General features: G+C 40.8%; 1 protein-coding gene across 1 annotated transcript; it reads left to right on the forward strand.

Annotated features, from left to right (window-relative positions):
• Positions 1–69: 69 nt before the first annotated feature.
• On the forward strand, positions 70–19,937 carry LOC101112526 (ATPase PAAT-like). Its single transcript, XM_004020249.5, has 6 exons — positions 70–245; positions 1,160–1,363; positions 2,166–2,238; positions 4,504–4,710; positions 13,246–13,700; positions 18,213–19,937. The coding sequence occupies exons 1-6, from the start codon at positions 82–84 to the stop codon at positions 18,445–18,447; spliced, it is 1,338 nt and encodes a 445-aa protein (XP_004020298.2). The 5' UTR covers positions 70–81; the 3' UTR covers positions 18,448–19,937.
• Positions 19,938–24,144: the final 4,207 nt, after the last annotated feature.

Below are 24,144 nucleotides of genomic sequence, written 5' to 3' on the forward strand. Positions count from 1 at the left end.
CCTTAACCTTCCTTGGTCTGACGGAAAATTAAAGAGCTATAAAGAGAGGTTCCGGAGCCGGCCTGGTCCGTGGGTGGCCGAATGGAGACCGAGACCGTACACGGGTCGCTGACCCGCCGCCTGACCCTGGCCTCTTCCTGGGATGCCGCGTGCGGAGCCTTGGCCCAGAGTCTCCGTCTCACCCGGGCTGGTCTCGGCGCCCGGGACGCCGACTGGGAGGAGCTGCTGGCGCCGCCCGCCTCGGGGTGCGCTGGGCCGGCGGGGCCTGGGTTGTGCTCGGGGACAGAGTCGCGCTCCTGGGGGAGCCGCGAGGGGAGCCGGGGACCCTGAGGGGAGAGGGTCTGCGCCCGAAGCGGAGCCGAGCTGGTGACGGGGCTGTGCGGGCGGCGAGGGCGAAAGGGCGGGGCCCGGGTGGCGGGAGGACAGAGGGGCGTCGGCGGGAAAGCTGAGGGGACTCGGGTGTGAATGTTGGGGGCGGGGGGCCGGTGAGCGGGAGACAGCGTTTCACACACACCCCTTGAGTCCATCTCGTTGGCTCCTGAGGCTCCTTGTCGGGATCAGAACCGGCCTCTCTTATCCTGAAACAAAAACCTCCTTTCTACCAAAATAGGCATTTACAAATCCAAATGTCGAAAATCTTCATAAACTTGATTTTGAAAATGGCACACATTTGTCCTTTACGTCATTAACTATTCAGGCAGTTACAGGAAGTCGCATACAATGTAGATAGAAGTCAAGGTAAAACAGTGGAGACCCTCGTCTAAAGCATCATTTCGTCATGATTTCTTTATTGAGCATTTATTTGGTCAGTGTTTTGGAGTGGGCACCTCCCTGGTGGCTCAGACGGTAAAGCGCCTGTCTACAATGCGGGAAACCTGGGTTCGATACCTGGGTCGGGAAGATCCCCTGGAGAAGAAATGGCTATCCACTCCAGTACTCTTGCCTGGAAAATCCCATGGACAGAGGAGCCTGGTAGGCTACAGCCCATGGGTGGCAAAGAGTCGGACACGACTGAGCAACTTCACTTTCACTTTAGAGTGCACTTGGACTCCAAACGCAGACCTAAGTGAATTGGATAATATGTCAACCCTGTGGCCCAGTAAGTGGATTAATGAGAATGTCCAGAGAACTATAGGTATATTCTTCATTTTCTTTTCAGCCAGGATCAGGTGATTTTGAAAAGGAACCTGAACAACCAAGATGAAAACCTCTGCTTCCTTTACCTGAGATGTGACCCTCATGGAGGTGAAGAAATCGTTTCTATTGGCATTTTAAGTTCAGCAAGAAATATGGAAGTGTACTTAGGAGAGGAGTACTGTGGAACCAGTAGGGGCAAGAATGTTTGTAATGTTCTGGATAACAGGTTTGTGACTTAATGAATGTGGAAGTGTTCTTCTGAAGTAGTGTTTTATTTTCTTGAGCTTTTGCAGTATTTGTTGATTCTGACATTGGTGCTAAACACTAGGAGAGAGAAGATAAGAACATACCAGCAGACGCAGAAGTTTAGGCCTTTAGGGATCTTAGAGACAGTCTAGAGCAGCCTAGTTGTTTTTACAAATATGGAAATGGAGAGCTAATGGAAGAGAGAGAAGTTGAAATAAATAAAATATCATAGCTAGTTAGTGGAAGAGCTTTATTAGAATGAAACTCTGGTAAGTGTTTCACATTTGTTTTATTTAACTTACAAGGCTCTGTTTTCCAAAAATTAATTTGTCTTATCAGTCTAGAACTTTGAACATTTTCCTGTAAGAAACCCTTTACAAAGAGTACATGAATTTAAGACTGCCATGTCAGCATACTGAACCCATTATTATACTTTTTAATTTTTCCCCCCAATTTCTTACGAAGATTCTGTCTTAATTGTTCCTTAATATGAGTTAAAATGTGAACCGTGCATGTTGTATATAATGGATATATTCTTGAGCTTTATGGTGTGCTCTGTGCTACGTGATTATACAGTTGGTATAATTTAATTTTTGCATGTAGCTAGTAAGTGGCATAGTGTTTTTATATCCAGGGCAACTCCACAGGAAATCCCCACTGTTTATGTTTCACCAGGAAAACTGAATTTCAGGATTTAAATATTGTCCTGGAAACCTTTATTTTTAAATGTAACTATTATAAATGATAATGTATGAAACTTTTTATTATTTTTTTATTTTTAGTGAACATGAAAAGATTACTTTGTACAAAAAATATCTAAAATTGGAGTCTCCCACACATGCTTGTAAAATAAAGGTAAGTCATTCCTAAATTTTAACTAATTTGAAAACTATAGTTGTTTTTCTACTGTATATACACTTACTTTCTGTTGATTTGGTAGAATAATTAGTCCAACTTGGTCTATAGTTCTAGTTCAGAAATAGTAAACTGTAAAAAAAAATTCTTTTCTAAAAAATTATGCATTTTTCTTTTAAAATTTGAACATTTATTACATTGCTATGTCATGACATGTACTGTTGATAATACAGTGGTATTTTACTTTTAAGCCTCCAAAAACTGTGATTAAAAAAATTTTTTTAACTAAGTTATAGTTTATTTACTTGAATATGTAAGTTTAAAAGATTTGTTATCTTTTTATGAAACTTAGGTGTCAAAAAAAAGCACATGCAGTTTTGGCCCCAAAATATTTAGAAAGATAAAATATAATTAGAGAACTTTCAGACAAGGGTAACACAAAGTTGAAGAGAATTGGACTGGTGTCTTCAGCATGAACAATATTGTTAAAGTGAAGTTTACTGATGTCGTTGGGTGTAGGGAAAGGCTGTAGAGCTGGAAACCATAAGCCCTGGCTATCAAGTAGGCTCTTTTGCTGACTAGCAGAATAATCTTGAACCAGTTTCTTCATTTTTGTTTGGACCTACTTTATGGGTAATATTAGGGAACTGAAGAAAATAAATTATTGAATTGATTATTTTTATCTCTAAAATTCTGTGCTGATTATTACAGAAGAGCAAAGATGTTATTTAGGTGTATATACTAATAGCTTCTAAAGTTGTTTAAGGTGATTCATTCATCCATACACATTGGAGTGCCTATTAATGACAGCTGTGGTACTTGACATTTAGGAATTAGCAGTTATGAAATAAATTGGAATGAAGCCATCACATTGCTAATATTATAGTGGGCAAGACAGATAATAGGTTGATTCAGTGTGGAAAATAGGCACCACATTCACTCCTGAGAAAGGTTTGGGGATTAAAAAGCAGAATAGGAATAATATGGAAGTTGAAATCTGGGTGTATACATTTCATGAGGTATTTACTCACTTGCTGATGACAGTCACATCTTTGGTGCAACAGATCATAGACCTGTATTCACCTGTGTCTCTGAAGGTGAAAGGGATTTGTAACTATGCTGTTACCAGGGAGTGCAGAGAGTTTCATTTAGGAAAATCTCTGGGTTTGTATGAAGGCCTCTCCTGGGCCAGTGGTACCTTTAATAGTATATGAAAGTTAAATGATAGTTACTGATGCGTATCTTTGAGCACTCACTCAGTGATATATATTGGACATTTTAACACACAATCCTTATAACAACCATGTGAACTGATTTTACCCCTGACTCCAGTTTGGCATCTGCCCAGGGTCACCCAGACACAGCCCTCACTGAGCTCAGGTCTGTCTGATTCTAAATCCTGTTTGCGTTCCACTTTGAACTTCCCTGGTGGCTTAGACAGTAAAGCATCTGCCTACAATGCAGGAGACCTGGGTTCAATCCCTGCGTCGGGAAGATCTCCTGGAGAAGGAAATAGCAATCCACTCCAGTATTCTTGCCTGGAAAATCCCATGAACGGAGAAGCCTGGTAGGCTACAGTCCAACGGGTCGCAAAGAGTGGACATGATTGACTTTAATTTACTTTACTTGCTACTTTTCAGTCCTACAGCACACAGGAAACATCTTGATTTAGAAGCATGAACAAAATGAGGCAGCATAAAGCATTGGAAAAGCTCCTGGGAGAGAAGTCAGAAGAACTAGGCTCAAAGATTGACCTTTATTTACTCTCTTGACAAATTAGAAAATCACTGTGAATTCATCTTTTCTATGTGCAAACTATTGAGCTGTCTTAAGTCATCTGGACATTCTGTTAGAATTCCTTTAGAATTTATTCTAAATTCTAAAATACGGAACTATATTAACTATCAGCCAACATTTTGCATGGGCTTCTAGTGAGTCTTATTTAACATCACATAATATTATGGAAAGTTTCAGTATGTTAACGACTCAGATTGGAATAGTTTATCTTTAATTCTTTATTAAGTAAAACATTAATTACACTTAACAAAAATTACACTTAATTTTTTTAGTTACAAAAAGACTTTTTAAAGTTGATGTAGCTCTTTATAGCTTTTTCCTGTGACTAGAGAAACTTTAAAATATACTTGAGGTTATTTTAGACTTTTGAATGCTTCAGTGTTACTTCAATATTGACAAGAAATGACCTTAAATAATGCATGTTTTTATTACCATTATTAATTTTCCCGGTCTTTTGTATTATAATAGCTGCTCTCCTTTGGTGAAAAGAACTGTGTGTTCATCAGTAAAGTTGTGGTACACGTAAGGCCAGTCTCGGCACCTTCTTCAGCAGGCTCTCCCACTCTAGGATCAAGGATAGACCTGGAGAAGGTCCAAACCATCATGGAGTCCATGGGGTCAAAGTTATCACCTGGAGCTCAGCAGTTGATGAATATGGTGAGATTCCAGCAGCAGGTGAGTAGGAATGGATTTCTTTCCAAAAACCATTACAATTCTTTAAATGATAGCACTTTATTACAACATGTGGTGACATAATTTTTTTCCTTTTAGCTTTTATTATTATTGATTTCCCTGTTATCTTTACTGATTTATGTAAAAATTGCATCTTGCCCCCCCTCCCAAAAAAAAAATGGTTTTTACAGACTTCACAATTTTCTGTGAATTCTCTAGCTCATTCATTCAGCAAGCATTTACTTGGCCCCTTTTTCATAAATAATGCACTGTTCCGATTACTTTAAAAAGTTCTAAGGTAGAATTAGTCTACAGCCTGTCTTTAAGGATTTCCACAGACTTAATAGGGAACTCAGGGCATGTAAGTGGGAAATGTTGAGAAAGACTGCTGTTGCAGCTGATAAGTCGCTTCAGTTGTGTCTGACTCTGTGCGACCCCATAGACGGCAGCCCACCAGGCTCCCCTGTCCCTGCGATTCTCCAGGCAAGAACACTGGAGTGGGGTGCCATTGCCTTCTGTGTGAGAAAGACTAGGAGAGGCTTATTAAAGAAAGTGGCATTTTATCTGGGCCTTTAAAGAGAAAGGGTGGGATTAAGCAAGTGAATTTGGAGAGATGCAACTTAAGAGATAGAGAATAGTTCAGATTAAATCTTCAGTGCTGGAAGGAGTAGGATGTAGCTAGAAGTGGAATAGAAGTTCATTTCTCTGGAGTGACTCAGGTGGACTGGGGCTGGATCATAGAGGATTTTGAATGCTGTTATAAAGTTTGTGGGTGTCTTTTAGCTTTGTATGACAAAATGTGGTCCACTGGAGAAGAGAATGGCAAACCACTTCAGTATTCTTACCTTTAGAACCCCGTGAATGGTATGGAAAGGCAAAAAGATAGGACACTGAAAGATGAACTCCCCAGGTTGGTAGGTGCCCAATATATTACTGGATATCAGTGGAGAAATAACTCCAGAAAGAATGAAGAGATGGAGCCAAAGCAAAAACTACGCCCACTTGTGGATGTGACTGGTGATAGAAGCAGGGTCTGATGCTATAAAGAGCAATATTTCATAGGAACCTGGAATGTTAGGTCCATGAATCAAGGCAAATTGGAAGTGGTCAAACAGGAGATGGCAAGAGAGGACGTTGACATTTTAGGAATCAGCAAACTAAAATGGACTCGAATGGGTAAATTTAACTCAGATGACCATTATATCTACTACGGTGGGCAAGAATCCCTTAGAAGAAATGGAGTAGCTATCATGGTCAACAAAAGAGTCCAAAAGGCACTACTTGGATGCAATCTCAGAAATGACAGAATGATCTCTGTTCATTTCCGAGCCAAACCGTTCAATATCATGGTAATCCAAGTATATGCCCTGACCAATAACGCTGAAGAAGCTAAATGGTTCTATGAAGACCTACAAGTCCTTTTGAAACTATCACCCAAAAAAGATGTCCTTTTCACTATAGGGGACTGGAATGCAAAAGTAGGAAGTCAAGAAACACCTGGAGTAACAGGCACATTTGGCCTTGGAGTACAGGGTGAAAAAGGGCAAAGGCTAATTGAGCTTTTCCAAGAGAAGGCACTGGTCATAGCAAACACCCTCTTCCAACAACACAAGAGAAGACTGTACACATGGACATCACCAGATGGTCAACACTGAAATCAGATTGATTATATTCTTTGCAGCCAAAGATGGAGAAGTTCTATACAGTCAGCAAAAACAAGACCAGGAGCTGACTGTGGCTCAGATCATGAACTCCTTATTGCCAAATTCAGACTTAAATTGAAGAAAGTAGGGAAAACCACTACACCATTCAGGTATGAATTAAATCAAATCCCTTATGATTATACAGTGGAAGTGGGAAATAGATTTAAGGGTCTAGATCTGATAGAGTGCCTGATGAACTATGGACGGAGGTTTGTGACATTGTACAGGAGACAGGGATCAAGACCATCCCCAAGAAAAAAAATGCAAAAAAGCAAAATGGCTGTCTGAGGAGGCCTTACAAATAGCTGTGAAAAGAAGAGAAGCAAAAAGCAAAGGAGAAAAGGAAAGATATACCCATCTGAATGCAGAGTTCCAAAGAATAACAAGGAGAGGTAAGAAAGCCTTCCTCAGTGATCAGTGCGAAGAAATAGACAAAAACAATAGAATGGGAAAGACTAGAGATTTCTTCAAGAAAATTAGAGATACCAAGGGAACATTTCATGCAAAGATGGGCTCGATAAAGGACAGAAATGGTATGGACCTAACAGAAGCAGAAGGTATTAAGAAGAGGTAGCTAGAATATACCGAAGAACTGTACAAAAAAGATCTTCATGACCCAGATAATCAGGATGGCGTCATCACTCATCTAGAGCCAGACATCCTGAAATGTGAATCAGGTGGGCCTTAGAAAGCATCACTATGAACACAGCTAGTGGAGGTGATGGAATTCCAGCTGACCTATTTCAAATCCTAAAAGAGGATGCTGTGAAAGTGCTGCACTCAATGTGCCAACAAATTTGGAAAACTCAGCAGTGGCCACAGGACTGGAAAAGTTCAGTTTTCATTCCAATCCCAAAGAAAGGCAGTGCCAACGAATGCTCAAACTACTGCACAATTGCACTCATCTCACACGCTAGTAAAGTAATGCTCAAAATTCTCCAAGCCAGGCTTCAGCAATATGTGAACCATAAAATTCCAGCTGTTCAAGCTGGTTTTAGAAAAGGCAGAGGAACCAGAGATCAAATTGCCAACATCCACTGGATCATGGAAAAAGCAAGAGAGTTCCAGAAAAATATCTATTTCTGCTTTATTGACTATGCCAAAGCCTTTGACTGTGTGGATCACAATAAACTGTGGAAAATTCTGAAAGAGATGGAAATACCAGACCACCTGATCTGCCTCTTGAGAAATCTGTATGCAGGTCACAAAGCAACAGTTAGAACTGGACATGGAACAACAGACTGGTTCCAAATAGGAAAAGGAGTACATCAAGGCTGTATATTGTCACACAGCTTATTTAACTTATATGCAGAGTACATCATGAGAAATGCTGGGCTGGAAGAAGCACAAGCTGGAATCAAGATTGCTGGGAGAAATATTTATTGATATTTCATATATGCATATATGCAGATGATACCACTCTTAGCCTATATGAAAGTGGAAGAGGAGAGTGAAAAAGTTGGCTTAAAAGCTCAACATTCAGAAAACTAAGATCATGGCATCCAGTCCCATCACTTCAGGGCAAATAGATGGGGAAACAGTGGCTGACTTTATTTTTTGGGGCTCCAAAATCACTGCAGATGGTGACTGCAGCCATGAAATTAAAAGACGCTTACTCCTAAGTTATGACCAACTTAGCATATTAAGAACCAGTGATTGCTTTGCCAACAAAGGTCCATCTAGTCAAGGCTATGGTTTTCCAGTAGTCATGTATGGTTGTGAGAGTTGGACTATAAAAAAAGTTGAGTGCTGAAGAATTAATGCTTTTGAACTGTGGTGTTGGAGAAGACTCTTGAGAGTCCCTTGGACTGCAAGGAGACCCACCAGTCCATCCTAAAGGAGATCAGTCCTGAGTGTCCATTGAAAGGACTGAGCTGAAGCTGAAACTCCAGTAGTTGGCCACCTGATAATGAAGAGCTGACTCATTTGAAAGGTTGAAGGCAGGAGGAAAAGGGGACAGTAGAGGAGGGGATGGTTGGATGGCATCACCAACTCAATGGACATGAGTTTGGGTAAACTCCGGGAGTTGGTGATGTCCAGGGAGGCCTGGTGTGCTTGGTCCATGGGATCACAAAGAGTCGGACATGACTGAATGACTGAACTGAACTGATTCTGTATAAAGATGGGTCAACAGTAAGTGAGGCTGCAAGACAGAAAACATCTGTTATTTCTCATCCAGATGAAGGTGAAAGAGGGCCTAAACTTGAAGGAGGAACCTGGTGCTGGGCTGTGAGATGCTACAACAGTGGTACTGGGAAGACTTGACCATAACTTAGTATGAGTTTTGTGGGAGAAAAACAATCCAGTGAGAAACTAAAGTTTTGAAGATGCTGATACCATAATACACATGGAACACAACGGAGGGAGTGACTTGGGGAAAAAGGAGTTTAATTTGGAAGTATTGAATTTTAGATGTGAAACTTTAAAACAAGAAATACAAATTAAAAAATCATATAACTTCTGTGAGATTTGCCAATATTAATTTAATAGAAATATCATTGGAGGGACTTCCCTGGTGGCTCAAATGGCAAAGCGTCTGCCTACAATACGGGAGACTTGGGTTCAATCCCTGGGTCGGGGAGATCCCCTGGAGAAGGAAATGGCAACCCACTCCAGTATTCTTGTCTGGAAAATCCCATGGATAGAAGAGCCTGGTAGGCTACAGTCCATGGGGTCGCAAAGAGTTGGACACAACTGAGCAACTTTCTTTCATTGGATGGATGGGCAGACTTAGGAGAGCTGGTGATGATCTTGGAAACCTCAGAATGGAGAGCTTCAAAAAGAACAGAGTTCATCCTCTTCGTTCTCTGGTACAGTGATCTCACTTGCATAGCTCAGGAGGTCCTAACAGGTGCTCCTGCTCCAGTGCTCCCTTTCCACAGAGCAACCAGAATGATCTCAGAGGGTCCATCAGACTCGACTTCCCCTGTGTTATGTCCCCAAACTGCTTCCCCTCACCCCAGAGTTAATCCAGATTCCTCACCCTGTCATCTCAGATCTGGGCCGTCGTTCCCTCCTCAACACCATCTCCTGTCACATCTCAGATGCCCATCTCTAGACATTCTGAGGTGTTTGTTCGCCAGATATCCACCTGTGCTCCCACCTCAGGACCTCTGCACTCTTAACTGTTCTCTTTGGCCAGAATCCCCTCTTCTTGATCTTAGCAAGTCTGCCCTTTTCTTGTTCTTTCAGCCTCATCTTAAATGTTCCATCTTGAGTGAGACCGTCCCTAACCACCCTGTTTAAAATAATTAGCCTCTTCCTCCAAATCTCTATCATATTTTCATTAGAGCTTTCTTGACTATTTTTGTTTTTATTCATGTATTGTTCTGTTTATCTCACTAATATATAAACTTCATGCAAATAGGACCTGGCTGTCTTGTTTATGGCTCCAGGTAAGTACATAATATATATGCCCTTCAGATTATCAACAAGTACTCCTTAGAGATCTTCAGGGAGTCAATTTGAATAGTGATAAGATGAAAGTGTTTAGTTACTCAGTTGTGTCCACCTCTTTGCGATCTTGAGGACTATAGCCTGCCAGGCTCCTCTGTCCATGGAATTCTCCAAGCAAGAATGCTGAAGTGAGTTTCCATTTCCTCCTCCAGGGGATCTTCCCCACCTAAGGGATAGAACCCAGGTCTCCCACACTGCAGGCAGATTATTTACTATCTGAGCCACAAGTTAGGTGATAAGATGTAAAGTGTCACATGAGCTCTGTAACTATCTGTTGAGTATAAAGTGGGAATGTTTCATAATCAGAACCCCTCCTCCTGTGGAAGGGGGGTAATAACACATACTCTTTAGAACCTTCATGTGTTAATTGGGGCAGGGCCTGTCCAGAAGGCGAAAGGAAGGACCTGGGAGCAGCTTATCGGCCTCTCCCTGTTTCGCCTATCCCTTGTGAAAAATTTTATTAAAGTGATTTCTTATTTTCTTGTTTTGAAGTTCAAATGTGCTGATTGTTTTTACTTCAGCAGTTTAGAATAATTGAGTGGGAATTCTGTCTCTAAATTCCTGGTATATGCTGCTGCTGCTGCTAAGTTGCTTCAGTCATGTCCGACTCTGTGCAACCCCATAGATGGCAGCCCACCAGGCTCCCCTGTCCCTGGGATTCTCCAGGCAAGAACACTGGAGTGGGTTGCCATTTCCTTCTCCAGTGCATGAAAGTGAAAAGTGAAAGTGATGTCACTCAGTTGTGTCCAACTCTTAGCAACCCCATGGACTGCAGCCCACCAAGTTCCTCCAGCCATAGGATTTTCCAGGCAAGAGTACTGGAGTGGGGTGCCATCGCCTTCTCCACCTGGTATATGATTGTCATTTAAAGTTATCTGAGTGAAAGCTGTGAAAAAATATATTTTCTCAAAACATATTCAGTTATTCAAGATTTTTATTGTTTGCCTTTTACATCTTTAAAAAGATAAGATCTTTTTTCTTGCTTTTTTAAAGTGATACTTATACATGCATATTCTTTATAATTAAAAAAATTAAAGATCTTCAGAAATCCTATGAGATGTTCATAAAAAATTTTTCAGAAATCTTGGAGTATATGTATACATATATGAAATTAAATATGCATGTACAAGTATATGGACACAATTCTACATAAATGCTTTCATGATTTTTAGCCTGCTGTATGTTTTTTTCCCACATGGTAATAGGATATGACATGTGCCCTAAACAATCAGTTCATATGAATCATTTTATATATTTTTTTCTGCCTACTTTAAAAAAAGTTTGATGTCCCTTGCAAGGCAACATATGACAGCTCAAGAAAATTAAGAATTGAATAAAGGCAAACAAAAGAAGTAGAAGAATAGCCACGAGCATCTAAAGTTGGTTCGTTTCCTGCACTGTCATATAGACTAACCTGTGAATTTCTCAACATTTAATACAAAGTAAAGAGTAATCACCTTAAGAGCTTTTCTCTAGAAGGATATGACTAATTTTTATGATCAGTGAGTTTCTTATAATACTATTATATCAGAAAAGAAAAATTCATATAACAGATGCCTTAATTGCATTTAGATTTTTCTAATTAAAATTTCTGGCAAATTAATTGTCATTTACAGTTTTGACATTAAGTAAGTAAGTAAAGTCGCTCAGTCATGTCCGACTCTTTGCGACCCCATGGACTGTAGCCTACCAGGCGTCTCCCTCCATGGGATTCTCCAAGCAAGAGTACTGGAGTGGGTTGCCATTTCCTTCTCCAGGGGATCTTCCCGACCCAGGGATCAAACCCGGGTCTCTCGTATTCCAGGAAGACACTTTAACCTCTGAGCCACCAGGGAAGCCCATTGAGTCCGGTATTTATGTAACTGCAATTTTGTAGAATTTTCAATTTTCTATCATAAAGTTTTCTTGTAGTATCAAAATTATGCTACCACCAAAAATAATCGAGTTTTGCCTTTATGATTGAGTAAAGCTTCTTTTCACCAAAGGAGAGTGGTCTGATTTTTAAATTTTATAAGTATAATTGTGTGTAATCATCATTGTTTAGGAATAATTTAATGTTTACTTAAAACTTGCATTCAATAGAAGAAGGTAATATTTTGTTGTAAAGGGAGTTTCTCCAGTGGGCAGTTCAGTAGAAGTTCCTTAGGGCCCTATTGCTCCCACACACCAACTTCCCTGGCTCTCATTATTCATATGCCCTGTTGTATTTTCCCTAAAGTATCACCGTCTCCATCCACAGGATTTCTTTCTTTCTTTGTTGTCTGTCTCTCCCTGCTGCCTAGATTGTACTGTCCACACATCAGTCATTTTCATTTTTTGTTCACTGGCTTATTTCCAGGGCCTGAAACAGTACCTAACACAGAGTCGATTTTTGGAAAATTATTTGTTGAATAAGTAAGTTTGAGGCTCACTTAATCCAAGAATCATTTTTCAAATGTCCAGAAAATATATGGACTGAGGGTTTTCACCTAATCTTGAATAATACTTTTCTTAGTCTCTCATACAGGATATTGAACAATAATATCACTGTGGGATGATATTCCCTGATAAGTATCTCTAGTAGAGATCTGGGTTTAGAATTTAGGATGGCACCATAAAATGTAACAGTTAGCTAGGCTAGAGGTAGTTTTGCTTTTCTCTTGTGGAAAAATTGAAGAACATAGCAAAAGTATGCCTCTCTATAGGAGACAGTAACCTCCTATCAGATGTGAGCCAGTCTTCTCAGGAACAAATATAGCCTAGCTGGTTGAGTTGAGGCCACAAAACATAATCATTACCCTATAAATTATTACAGCACATATGGCTAAAAGGTAGCTAGCTCATTTTAATCATTGAAAATGTCACAAAAATATGCAGACTTTAAGTATATAAGTAGAACATCAAACTTTAAGCAAGTATCTAATCTATCTTCCAGTGAAAACAAATTGTATTTCTTTAGGGTGGCCTACATTTGTGACAGTGGCAGGTGATTTTTAATTCTAGGAAAATTATCAATTATTGTGACTCGTTAGAAAATACCATAGATTAAGGAGGGCTTTGTAGTAGAAACATTAAAATATGCCTGTGCATTTTTACTAAGTAAGCTTGTATTTATTTGAAGATTTTACTTAGCAAAACTACACTGAAATGACTAGAAGTCCTGACTCTGGAGCTGGGTGTCCGGGGTTCCAGTCCTAGTTCTGCCACGGACGGCTGTGTTGCTTTGGCCGGGTTAGCTTTAGTCTTTTCTCCTCAATATTGGGACAGTGGCTGTAGCCTACTCCATGTGAACGTTCTGAGGCTCAGATGGAAGATGGCACTTTGCCTGACTCTAGGTGACTCCAGAGTTAGCTGTCATTATCATTAATGCTCCTGCTGTTTCCTTATCTGCCTTCCTTAGAATTGTGTTGCCATCGGAGAGCAGCTGCAGTCGATACTGGGAAACACAGGACACAAGCACATGATGGGGCTGCAGTCCTCGACTACTGCGGGAGCCTTCGACAAGTCATCCTCCACACCTTTTCCTTTCAGGACTGGACTGACATCTGGAAACGTGACTGAAGACTCGGAGGCTAACACTGAGGAAAGTCTGCAGCCAGCTGGTGGAGGAAGTATGAGCAGCCTCCAAGAGTGTAAAATTGTGCCGCAAAGCCATTCTCTTCTTGAGAATGATCTCAAGAATGCAGTATCTTCTTTCTTATCAAAGAAAGCAAGTGACAGCTCACACATACCTAACTCCGAGTTGCTGCCTCTTCTGCAGAATTTGTGTGGCCAGGTGAGCCATCTCCGGGTGGGACCCGGCACCAAGTGGCAGGACAGCATCACCAAGCCTGGTGGAGGCGCTGGGGGTGTCATGTAAGTGTTTAGACCCATGTGGTCGAGGTGGGGTGTGGGGGAGGGTGTGGAGGCAGGTGGAGGAAAGAGGCTTGTTTCAGTAGCTTCTGCCTGAAATTGTTTCCGGAGAGAACTGTAGAAGCTTTGACTTTTCACCATTGACACAGATAGAAATAGAGGAAAGAAATATCCTGCAGAGTAGAATGCGTTGCTTTGAAAGAAGTGTGTAAATTGGAGGTGCTGAGCACTTCTCAGGCGTTTGGTGGGAGGAGTATAAGGAGGAAACAAGGGTCGGAGTAGAGAGTTACCTGTATGAAAGGAGAGGAGCTGTGGTAGCCATGATGTGTACACTGTTTGCCTGATTGTATGAAGTGAGCCATTGCAGTGGATTTTCCGTAGATCATGTGTGACCAGGCTAATTTTGGAGTCATCCAGACAGTTTTAAGCTCTTAATTATTTATGGTATACAGCCTCTTATCCTCTGGTTTCATAATTCCAGTTTTTTCCAGTCCTGCTATTTAGTAGCTATTTAGTATGTTCCCCATCCTTTGTATAAATGGAATGTGTCCAAATATTGCACTGGAATTCAGGACTCTAATCATAGTCCTGGCTTAACTATTTGACTTAACTATTTCAGTCTTTGGATTTATACTTTTATTACATATAAAATGAAGTAGTTCTGTTGGTTGAATTTTTTTTATAATGTTCCAAAATAGCATTCAGTTTGAGGAGTTTAATAAGTTATTGAAACAGAAAAGTGGTTCTTACTTGAGAAGAACAAGGAAAGATAACATTAGTCTTTACTACTTTAAATTACTCTAGTATTAGGTTGGTGCAACCTAATTGTGGTTATTGGACCGTGAATTTTAAATCATTATAACTAAGCTCAAACACGTCTTTATTAGTCAGTGTAGGAACCATTACAATGAACACATTTTTACCAACGAGAAATAAGTTTGTTTATTCCTGTAGTGTAAAAATCTGTGCCTCTGGATCCAACAAACTCTTGGAAAGCGTTTTCTGCCTCTTGCTGGTTGTGGAAGCATTTTCCGTGCAAAAAGCTGTTGAGATGCTTGAAGTGGTAGTCGGTTGGCAAGAGGTCAAATGAATATGGCTGATGAGGCAAAACTTTGTAGCCCAGTTCGTTCAGCTTTGAAGCGTTGGTTGTGTGATGTGCGCTCAGGTGTTGTCGAGGAAAAGAAGTGCGCCCAGGTGTTGTCGAGGAGAAGAGCTGGGCCCTTTCTGTTGGCCCATTCTGGCTGCAGGTGTTGCAGTTTTCTTTGCATCTCCTTGATTTGCTGAGCATACTTCTCAGATGTAATGGTTCTGCTTGGATTCGGAGAGCTGTAGTGGATCAGATGGGCAGCAGACCACGAAGATGGGAAGTGATTTGGAGCTGCTTCTCAATCCAGCCACTGAGCTGGTCGGCTGTCTTATAAAATCCACTTTTCATCACATGTCACAATCCAATCGAGAAATGGTTTGTTATTGCATACAATAAGAGAAGATGATACTTCAAAATTATATTTTTTTTTGTTTTTGGTCAGCTCACAAGGCAAGCACTTATCCAGCTTTCTCACCTTTCCAATTTGCTTCAAACGTCAAATGACCATAGAATGGTCAACGTTGAGTTCTTAGACAACTTTCTTGGGTAGTTGTATGAGGATCAGCTTCAATGATTGCTCTCAGTCGGTCATTGTCAACTTCGTGGCTGGCCACTGTGCTCTTACCTTCAAGGCTCTTGTTTCCTTTGCAAAACTTCTTGAATCCCCACTGCACCATATATTCCTTAGGAGTTCCTAGACCAACTGTGTTTTGATGTTGGGAGTTGTCTGCACTGCTTTATTTTCCATTTTGAAGTAGAATAAGAAAATCACTCAAAGGATTTTCCTGGTGGCTCAGATGGTAAAGAAAATGGCTTGAATTTGCTTTTTGTCTAAGATCATTTCCCTAACCTAATGTAAAATACACAACAAGTAATAAGTCATTAGCAAAAAAATCATAAAGCGAGAATGCACATTAAAATGATGTGTAACATAACTACATTTGTCTAAGAATGTATTCCATTGTCAAACAGCAGGTTTCAACAATGCAAAACTGCAATTACTTGTGTACCAACCTGATACTTTAAAAGTATTAAATTACTGTAATACTTTAGACTTCCTTACTTTCCTAATTATCAGAGAATTTCTTTCATCAGGAATAGGTTTCTGTCAAATATTTTTCCTATGGCCATTTATATGATCGTGAATTTTCTTCTGTAATCTGTTCTTATGGTCAATTACATTAATTTCAAAACTTAAACCCACCTTGCATACCTAGAGTAAATCCCACTTAGTTGTGGGCTGTAATTTTTATACAATGTTGGATCTGATTTGCTAATATTTTGTTGAGTATTCTTGCATCTAATTTATTAGAGATACTGGTCTGTATTTTTCTTATCCTGTCTCTGGTTTTTCCTGTGAGGATAATTCTGGCCTCATAAAATGAGCTCTACATCTTAAAAGAGATTGTGTACAAATGGCGTTATCTCTTCTTAAGATTTTTCATATTGATAGGAGTCCTCAGTGCAACCAGCTGGGCCTGGATCGTTGTTTCTCAGAGACGGTTACAAATTCAGTTTTTAACAGTAAAGTTGTCAGTTCTCCCCATTGATATGAAGGTTTAATGCAATACATACTAAAATTTCACCACAATATTTTGTAGACATAGACATAGATTATTTTAAAAATTCTATGGAAAGCAAAAGAGGAAAAATAGCTAAGACAACCTTGAGAAAAAAGGATGAAGTGGGAGGAGTCCCTCTTCCAGTGTTGAGTCTTCTACAGCGAGAGTATCAAGACAGGTCAGTGATGGCGGAGGGGCAGACACGGGGTCAGTGGAGCCCAATAGAGGGTTCAGAGATAGACCCGCACAGGTGTGCTCAACTGAGTGTTGCCCAAGGTGGAACAGCAGTTCAGTGAAGGAAGAAGAGTCTTTCTAACTCATGGTGCTGGAGCAGATGGATATTCAAAGAGCAAAAAGTGAACTATGACCCAAACCTCGTACCTTATACAAAACTTCACTCAGAATGGATCAGAGCCGTAAGTGTCAAACATGAAGCTATGGAAGTTTTCTGATAATCCACAGGAGACAGTCTTTGGGAACCTAGACAGGACTTCTTAGATATGACACGAAAAGCAGGATAATTGAAAATATATTGGACCACATGAAAATGCAAAATGTTGCTCTGTGAAAGACTCTGGGGGCTTCCCAGTGGCTCAGTGGTAAAAAAATCAACCTGCCAATACAGGAGACAGGGGTTTGATTGCTAATCTGATAAGATCCCACGTGCCACAGGGCAACTGAACCTGTGCACCTCAACTATTGAGTCTGTGCTCTAGAGCTGGGGAGCCACAACTGCTGAAGCCCGTGTGCCCTAGAAGCCCCTGCGCTGAGAATCCTGCGCACCGCAGCTAGAGAGTAGCTCCCGCTCGGCACAACTAGAGAGAAAAGCCCGCGCAGCAACAAAGACCTAGCACAGCCAAAACCAAAGAAAGCAAACTCTTTTAAAAAAGAATAACAATAAAAAAGACTCTGTGAAGTGGAATAACATACAAATTCCAAACTGGGAAAAAAATTTGTAAATCACAAGTCCAATAAGTGACTTACATCTAAAATATAGAAAGGGCTCTTAAAACTCAACATTTAAAAATCCAGCTAGCACATGGGCAGAAGACATAGATAGACATTCTACCAGAGCGGATATACAAAAGCAAATAAGCACATGAAAGATGTGCTATTGACCTCGTGGCTATTAAGGAAAGGCACATTAAAACCATATGATACCACTCCACAGTTACTCAAATGGATGAAATAAAAAGTGTAAAATGGCGACAATACCAAGTTCTGATGAGGGTGTGGAGAAACAGGATCTCTCATACATTACTCATGGAGATGTAAAATGCTACAGCCACTCTAAAAAATACTCTGGCAGTTTCTAATAACTAAGCATATGTAGGTACCGTGTGTCTCAGCAGTCATGCTCCTGGGCATTCATCCCAGAGAAAAGAAAACATCTGTCCACATAAAAGCCTGTACACATTTGTTCATAGAAGCTTCTAGTAATTTAGTAAGGTTTTGTGGATTTTAAAAAAAAACACAACTATTTCAATTGTACCATTGCTTAGGGAAATACTTAGAAGAAGACCTTAAAAAATTCACAAGATGACTTTAGATTTGGAGCTCAAAATAGAAAAAGACCCTTTCTATCTAATGATCTATTCTTTGAGGGTAGAAGTTCCATCATCTTCATTTTTATACTCTCACTTCACTTTGTGCTTACATGTTTAATGAATTAGAGAAATAAGGTGGCTTTGGGCATTCAGCATTGTGGTTGCCTGCTGGGTATGTGTTGGAAATATGTTGCAAGGAGACAGAATAGAGTTGTGGAGATAAATTTCAAAGTTGTGGCTACTGTATTGTAGTACAGTTTGGTTGTTTTTGTTATAATATAAGGAAAGTCGTTACATTATTATTTAAATTTACTTCTAGACTCGAAGAGCAATCCATTTGTTCCTACTTGGAAAAGATTCTTTCTAAAAATTTGGAACTGATGGAAAAGAAACTTACAGACTACATTGATCAGCAAATATATAAACTCCAGGAGCACATAGATAATAAGATTGCTTTGTTAATGGACTTGCTGCAGCATCCCAACTCCCCACCCTCGGGGATGCCTCTAAGACATTATGACTCTGGAGAAGGACTTTCAAATGGAGAAAGATAAGCACTCAACATGTACAGAGTACTACAGATATTTATTACATATTTATTATAAAACCAAACCGCCAAGAGGTAAAGCAGCTATTTAATGTCATTTGAGGATCGCTGTTTACTTGCATAAAGTGACCTCATGTTCATTTTACTGTACTTTTACTGTAAATCTGGTACTGTACACTAAGATTTAATGTGGTAGGGTCATAAATTATTCTTGTTTCCCATATTTTTCACTTTTGTAAGAAATTCACATACACTTCTGGGTTGCTCAGATGTTCAGATTGTTTTAAGGGTTTCTAAAGCATTTCATTAGTTTGTACTATATATGTGTTTGATTGGAGTACTCTTGTAATTTTTACAAAGACCTTATGTTTGGGGTATATAAAGTGCTTAGAATATGTAAGTGATATTTTTTCTTTTTCTTATTAATTATTCTTATAAAACTGGGTACTTAAGACTTGCAACCTTTAATTTCAAATCACCATGTTACCTTTTTTATTGTTTATTTCAGATAAAAAATTATATGTGATGTTTGTTATGTGTAAAACTGGTTTACATTGGGGCTGTTAATTTTGTGTTCTGTCACATTGTAGCTGTGCATAGAAAAATAATAATTAGAACTGACCTATTCTCTGTTAGGCTTATTACTTTCAGATTCAGTGTTTGGTGTAAAATGAAAGAAGTCATCTTGTTTTATCTCAGTCAACCCAGAAAGCAGAAGAAACTCTCTCCTTTTCTGAACTGATACAAGTTATTCTTTCCAGAGCCCTTTTCTGTTTAATGTATGAAATGCTGAGATTCTGCATTGAAGCATTAAGGCACATAAATCAAGGAGATTATAGTTCTCTCTGGCAGACTTAATTTTCCAAAACTATACCTATCATTTATGTGTTGTTAGGTGATATATTTGCCTCTAAAAAATAAATGAATTCACTCTGGAAATTAAATGTTTTCACCTAATATTTTCGGTGAAAAAGGATGGTTTACACTCATTTAGTATTTTGATGAATTTAGTTCTTTCAAGTGAGAACTAATATAAAGTTTATTCATTTGTAAATCACTCTGAAGTTAGGGACATGAGGTTGTCGTTCAGTTGATAAGTTGTGTCTGACTTTCTGCGACCCCATGAACTGTAGCATGCCAGGCTTCCCTGTCCTTCACCATCTCCCGGAGTAGGATTTTACAATATATAACTTTTATCAGTCTTTTCCTAATTTATTAACATCATATGTAGCCATTAGATGGCATTTATTTTAGCACAAAAGAGAAATGTGTCTCACTTAAAGTTGAACCCTCTCATTAATAGCTTACACAGCTTCTGATAATTGTGGTCTATTTTTTGATTCACAAATTGCTTAATGTAACTAGAACATATATGCTGTTTTATAAAATAATTAAGTATAATATTTATGATTATAAATAATTCACATGAGCTTTAATTCCTAATCTTCCATTTTTAAATTTTTTTCATGTTAATAAAGACCTAAATTACACTTTAAATGTATTAGAGATTCATGTGTGTGCTCAGTCGCTCAGTTGTGTCTGACTCTTTGTGGCCCCATGGACTGTAGCCCACCAGGCTCCTCAGCTCATGGAATTTTCCAGGCAAGAATACTGGAGTGGGGTGCCATTTCCTACTCCAGGGGGATCTTCCCAAACCAGGGATCATAGGTACTGATTTTCTTATATTTATAAATTTCTATAGATGTGTGTATGTAATTGCTTTGTTAAAAATCATTATTGCCTAAGGAAATACTGCCTGAATTTGCTCAAACGGGAGGAGCAGACTCACAGTATGTACAAAATCTCTATTAAAGTCTAATTTTTTCTCTTAACTTTTCTCCACTTGTAGGTGGCACAGCTGCCAAGTCCAGTCTGGGCAGTGAGGGTTGGCGGATGCACCCGTGTCAGGGTAGCCACGGCAGTTAGATGTGGCTGCACGGGATGAGTGGGTGATCAAAAATGAGATCAGGAGACAGGTTATGTATTTTAATTTCCACACTGCCTCCCCTTTGAGGATTGTTTCATCTCCATCTTTCCTATGGTGACATATGAAGGTTTCCATGCCTCTGTCATCACTGAATTTTCAGCCGTTTAGGGGCAGGACAGAGAGAGTGTGCCCGCATGCTGCTGCCAGGTGACTCGTCATGAAGAGTCGAGCAGCTCACTGGAGGCGCTTCCTCACTCAGCCCCAGCGTAGCTCTCCAGGCGCACTGGCCACCACCACCATGTGACCCGCTGTTCCAGCCTGTCCCTTCTTCCCAAGCCCCCTCGGGCTGTTGGCCCCAGTCCTCCTGCACACTGACCCCCCCACCTCTCCCTGCCCTCATCACAGTCATCACACTACTGTCCAAAGCTGAGCTCCGGTGCAGCCTTCATGAAGCTGCCCTTGCTCTCTCCATTCCTCAGCAAGTGGCTGGACAAGTGAAACCTAAAGTGACAACACTGAAGGCTCTTCTTAGGGGGACATAAGTGAAAAAGTTGGCTTAAAGCTCAACATTCAGAAAACTAAAATCATGGCATCCGGTTCCATCACTTCATGGCAGATAGATGGGGAAACTGGGAACAGTAGCAGACTTGTGGCTGACTTTATTTTTGGGGTGGGGGGGGCTTCAAAATCACTGCAGATGGTGGCTGCAGCCATGAAATTAAAAGACACTTGCTCCTTGGAAGAAAAGTTATGACCAACCTAGACAGCATATTAAGAAGCAGAGACATTACTTTGCCGACAAAGGTCTGTCTAATCAGTTCAGTTCAGTTCAGTTGCTCAGTTGTGTCCGACTCTTTGCTACCCCATGAATTGCAGCACACCAGGCCTCCCTGTCCACTCCCGGAGTTCACTCAGACTCACATCCATCAAGTCAGTGATGCCATCCAGCCATCTCATCCTCTGTCGTCCCCTTCTCCTCCTGCCCCCAATCCCTCCCAGCATCAGAGTCTTTTCCAATGAGTCAACTCTTCACATGAGGTGGCCAAAGTACTGGAGTTTCAGCTTTAGCATCATTCCTTCCAAAGAAATCCCAGGGCTGATCTACAGAATGGACTGGTTGGATCTCCTTGCAGTCTAAGGGACTCTGAAGAGTCTTCTCCAACAAGGCTATGGTTTTTCCAGTGGTCATATATGGATGTGAGAGTTGGACTCTAAAGAAAGCTGAGCGCTGAAGAATTAATGCTTTTGAATTGTGGTGTTGGAGAAGACTTTTGAAAGTCCCTTGGACTGCAAGGAGATCCAACCAGTCCATCCTAAAGGAAATGAGTCCTGAATATTCATTTGAAGGACTGATGCTGAAGCTGAAACTCCAATAATTTGGCCACCTGATGCAAAGAGCTGACTCATATGAAAAGACCCTGATGCTGGGAAAGATTGAAGGTGGAAGAAGAAGAGGATGACAGGATGAGATGGCTGGATGGCATCACCAACTCAACGGACATGAGTTTGGGTAAGCTCCGGGAGTTGGTGATGGACAGATTTCTTGGCATGCGGCTTTCCATGGGGTCACAAGAAGTCGGACACAACTACTGAGGGACTGAACTGAACTGAACTGAAAGCAATTTAGATTGACTCAAGCATATGACACATGTCAGAGGAAAGGCTTGAAAAGGTAGTAGGCTTGGTCTGGCTCAGGAAAACCATCACTGCTTCACTGCAGATCTTTAGCACCAAGTTAGCACAGCTCAAGCAGGAAAGTGACCTGATTACCCTGGGCCTTGGGAAGAAGACCAGAGTAGAACTTTGTTCCTGGCCTCGCTTGCAGGATTTCCTGGCATCCTGCTTTGGGTGCTGTGAATGGATCAGTAGAACCATGTAACATCTGACTGATGAGTTAAGTCAGTTACTACTCACTTGTTCTGCAGGCTTTGCCAGAATCAGCTGGAGAACTTGTTAATCGTGCAGGTTCTACAGCCCAACCCATTCTAAGGAATCACACCAGAGGGAGACGCAGTCCCTGAACAGGGGCCTTTCAGAAGATCTTAGGGTTCTTATTATGTGACGGGCTGAGCTGGTACAGGTCGGCCCAGAGCCATCCCATCAGCCTCACCTGGGAACTGGTTGAAAGGCAAATTCACCAGCTTTTACCCCCAAATCAGTGAATCAGAATCTCTGTGGTGGGGCCCAGCAGAGAACCCTCGGTGAAGGTTGCATCAAATCAATCTTTTCACTTCCACACTTTCCATCTGGATCAAGCTCAGGAACACAACACATCTGTGGCTGGATCAGAGCCACCATCAAAGGGGTCAGCTACTCACACCGGCATCACAGTTTACAAAGTACTGATACGTCTGTCTGCACCGAAACCTCTCACACATTAACAGCCGCCACCACCGTCAGATCACACTGTGTTCATTATCTTTTCACATTTGAGAAGAAACAACAGGCTCAGAGAGCTGAACTACTTTGCCAACCGTTCTATCAAGTAAATGGAGGGAAAGGGCCTGGAATCCAGGACTGCTTTCTTTCTCCTGTTTCCATCCTGTTCTCTGTGCCCATGGAGGTCAGACTCCGCAAGACTCCAAAGGTACAGAACCCATGGGTTGATTCCTCCTGAATTTAATGCAAGTCCTGCTGACAAGCTCAGGCTAGCCCAGCACCAGTGGCAAGGTGAACAGTGCAGAAGACCCCCAACAACTGTAGCTAGGAGACATGCTCTGCTCACTCCCTGGTCATGAGACTCCTCCCCTCCACTGATGGGTGTGCCAGTTAGGCAGCCCAGAGGGGATCCCACCATGACAGTCATCTTTGCCCCCATGGGCCAGAGATTCCTTCTCCCACCTAGATCCACCCATGGCTCTAGCTGGGGAATCTGCTGTCCTTTCAAGCGGCACTGCTGGGGGCTCAGGAGCCCCAGTATCACCAAAGAAAATGGATCAAAACAGCATCTGGAGGGACTTGCCTGATGGTCCACTGGCTAAAGCTCCACACTTCCACTGCAGAGGGCATGGGTTTGAGGCCTGGTTGGAGGAACTAAGATCCCTCATGCCTAAAATCAAGTGAAAACAAAACGGCACCTGGAGTCTCCACTTTTCGTGTTGCTAGACTGGCTGGGTACAAGTACCTTTATACACTTGGCTTAGAACAGGTATCCTATTCAGCTTTGATTTGTAACCCTTTTAACTTATAAAGTATGAAAATCTAAAAAAAAAAAAAAAAATCTTCCAGTGTCAGTGAACATATGCTTGAATCCTAGTAAATGCCTCCATATTATTTTATTGTGTGGTAACAATAAAATTTTATGGTAACATAAAGTCTTCTATAATCAAACTCTTAAATGTAAGAGTGTTTTTCACCTCCCTACATTTCTGTTTATTTTTTTCACTGAAATTTTAAACCTGCTTTTGATTACCAGTCAAAACCTGAAAATTATTGTAAGGGACATAAGACCTGAAAAGGTAAAGACTTAGAATTAAGTGATTCAAAATGATCTTTCTGTTTCATGGGGGCTAAAATATACCTATGTGTAGAACAGAATTCAGAACTCCATGGAAGAGCTGGTGTCCAGAGTTGATGTCACACAGGCTGTGGCCCAGTAGGGGTCATAGCACCGGAGCTGGGGAGAGGCTGGGCTTCTTAAGTGAGCTCTTCAACCTTGCATCTTAAGTCCTCTAACAGGGATGATTTGATCCCTCTTTCTCAAATTACAGGTTTGATAAAATACCCTGTTCCCTGAAAGGTTTTTTTTTTTTAATTTTTTTTCCAGTTGGCCTTCAT

The sequence above is a fragment of the Ovis aries genome, chromosome 22, assembly GCF_016772045.2.
Source record: "Ovis aries strain OAR_USU_Benz2616 breed Rambouillet chromosome 22, ARS-UI_Ramb_v3.0, whole genome shotgun sequence".
NCBI lineage: Eukaryota > Metazoa > Chordata > Mammalia > Artiodactyla > Bovidae > Ovis > Ovis aries.

Coding starts and splice junctions, on each gene's coding strand:
- LOC101112526 (XM_004020249.5), top strand. CDS start 82: ATGGAGACCGAGACCGTACACGGGTCGCTGACCCGCCGCCTGACCCTG. Junction 2,239..4,503: donor CACATGCTTGTAAAATAAAG/GTAAGTCATTCC, acceptor GTATTATAATAG/CTGCTCTCCTTTGGTGAAAA. Junction 4,711..13,245: donor TGGTGAGATTCCAGCAGCAG/GTGAGTAGGAAT, acceptor TGCCTTCCTTAG/AATTGTGTTGCCATCGGAGA.